Here is a 1733-nt window from a genome sequence, read left to right as displayed (position 1 = left end):
GACTCCCCCAGGAGATTCTGAGACTAGCAGGACTCCCCTGGAGATTCTGAGACAGCAGTACTCCCCCTGGAGATTCTGAGACTAGCAGGACTCCCCCAGGAGATTCTGAGACTAGCAGGGACTCCCCTGGAGATTCTGAGACTAGCAGGACTCCCCCCTGAGATTTCTAGATTTGCCATTTGGTAGTTAATAGGGTGCCATTTGGTAAGGAATAGGGTGCCATTTGGTAGGGAATAGGGTGTAATTTGGTAGGGAATAGGGTGCCATTTGGTAGGGAATAGGGTGTAATTTGGGACACAGACTATGAGAGGAGAGGTCTGTGATGGAGGAAATCCCATTTGATTTATATTGCTGCTCTTTAAAATGGTTTTCCAGTCTGATTATGTTCACCTTGTCGCACTGCCTGTCTGTGTGTGGGTCTGTGCGTGTGTCTGTGTGTGTGTCTGCGCGTGTGTGTGTGTGTCTACAAAATAATAATTTGTCATGTTGTCCAGATTTCTGTTGTACTTTGTCTCGCCTGAATAATGCACTCCCGTTCCCAAACAGATCATCTCTACTTTACTTGCATGTGGACTAATGCTGGCTGGAACAATCCATGTTGGCATGTAATTACTACTTATCCCTCCAGTATCCAGTACTGTGTGTTAAAACTTCATCGATTGCAGATAGCACAGCCACAACTGTGGACACTTGAGGAACATTGAAGTCCCCAGGGCCCGTCCCTCAGGGCCCTTCCCTCAGGGCCCGTCCCCCAGGGCCTGTCCCCCAGGGCCCGTCCCTCAGGGCCCGTCTCTCAGGGCCCGTCTCTCAGGGCCCGTCCCCCAGGGCCTGTCCCCCAGGGCCCGTCCACCAGGGCCCGTCTCTCAGGGCCCGTCCCCCAGGGCCCGTCTCTCAGGGCCCGTCCCCCAGGGCCCGTCCCCCAGGGCCCGTCCCCCAGGGCCCGTCTCTCAGGGCCCGTCCCTCACCTCAGGGGCCGTCCCTCACCTGAGGGCCCGTCCCTCAGGGCCCGTCCCTCAGGGCCCGACCCTCAGGGGCCCGTCCCCCAGGGCCCGTCCCCCAGGGCCCGTCTCTCAGGGCCCCGGGTGAGCTGAATGACACAGCTGACAGGGAAAGGAGAGAGAGTAATGGTTTTACTCAACAGTCAGTCGTTTGGGTTTTACGGGAATGAAGGCATTCCAAACTTCTCTATTTAAACCACATGGACCGCAAATAACATTTGAAGTATTTCACTGTTCGTCTACACCTGTTGTTTACAAAGCACGTGACAAATAACATTAGATTTAATCTCACACAAACCTCTCCTGTAAAACAAAAATCACATTGACCTGTTGATCTGGTGAAAATATAACCTCCTAAGTAGAAGAAAGGCCTGACTGGCTGGAAACATCGGACTACTGATGACACTGGGTGCTATAGACCAGGATTTAACTGGTGTGTCTAGGACTTGTTAACTTAAAAGCACCTTACAGATCGGCCAAAAACTATCTAGGAAGAACAACGAGTCCTCCTCGGTCAAAAGTGCCAGTACTTGTCTTGAGTAATAGACAAAAAGTACAATACTTAAAGGAGAAATACAGCTGTAGAACATTCTGGTCACCAGAGACCAGGGAGACGTGCCAGTTTGTCACAGAGAAGCTCTGAAGAATGACTTGAGAAGCTTTCTGGCAAAGTCGGGGCATAGTTGGAGAGTGGGAACAATACATCAGTCTCCTCACATTTCTCCTTCACTCTCT

The 1733-nt window shown here is 51.7% G+C and overlaps 1 protein-coding gene across 1 annotated transcript in view; it reads left to right on the top strand.

Annotated features, from left to right (window-relative positions):
• The window catches only part of LOC139024446 (uncharacterized), a gene marked incomplete at its 3' end in the record, with an annotated part of 5097 nt that extends 4015 nt beyond the window's left edge, over positions 1 to 1082 (top strand). Inside the window, exon 3 of the mRNA XM_070439248.1 lies at positions 728 to 1082. Within this exon, the coding sequence (XP_070295349.1) occupies positions 728 to 1082 (355 nt within the window). The remainder of the gene's footprint in view (positions 1 to 727) is intronic.
• Positions 1083 to 1733: the final 651 nt, after the last annotated feature.

The sequence above is a fragment of the Salvelinus sp. IW2-2015 genome, unplaced genomic scaffold (genome assembly GCF_002910315.2).
Source record: "Salvelinus sp. IW2-2015 unplaced genomic scaffold, ASM291031v2 Un_scaffold1517, whole genome shotgun sequence".
Lineage (NCBI taxonomy): Eukaryota > Metazoa > Chordata > Actinopteri > Salmoniformes > Salmonidae > Salvelinus > Salvelinus sp. IW2-2015.
Note: the sequence above shows the minus strand (reverse complement) of the source record. Positions and strands in the feature narration are given on the sequence as shown.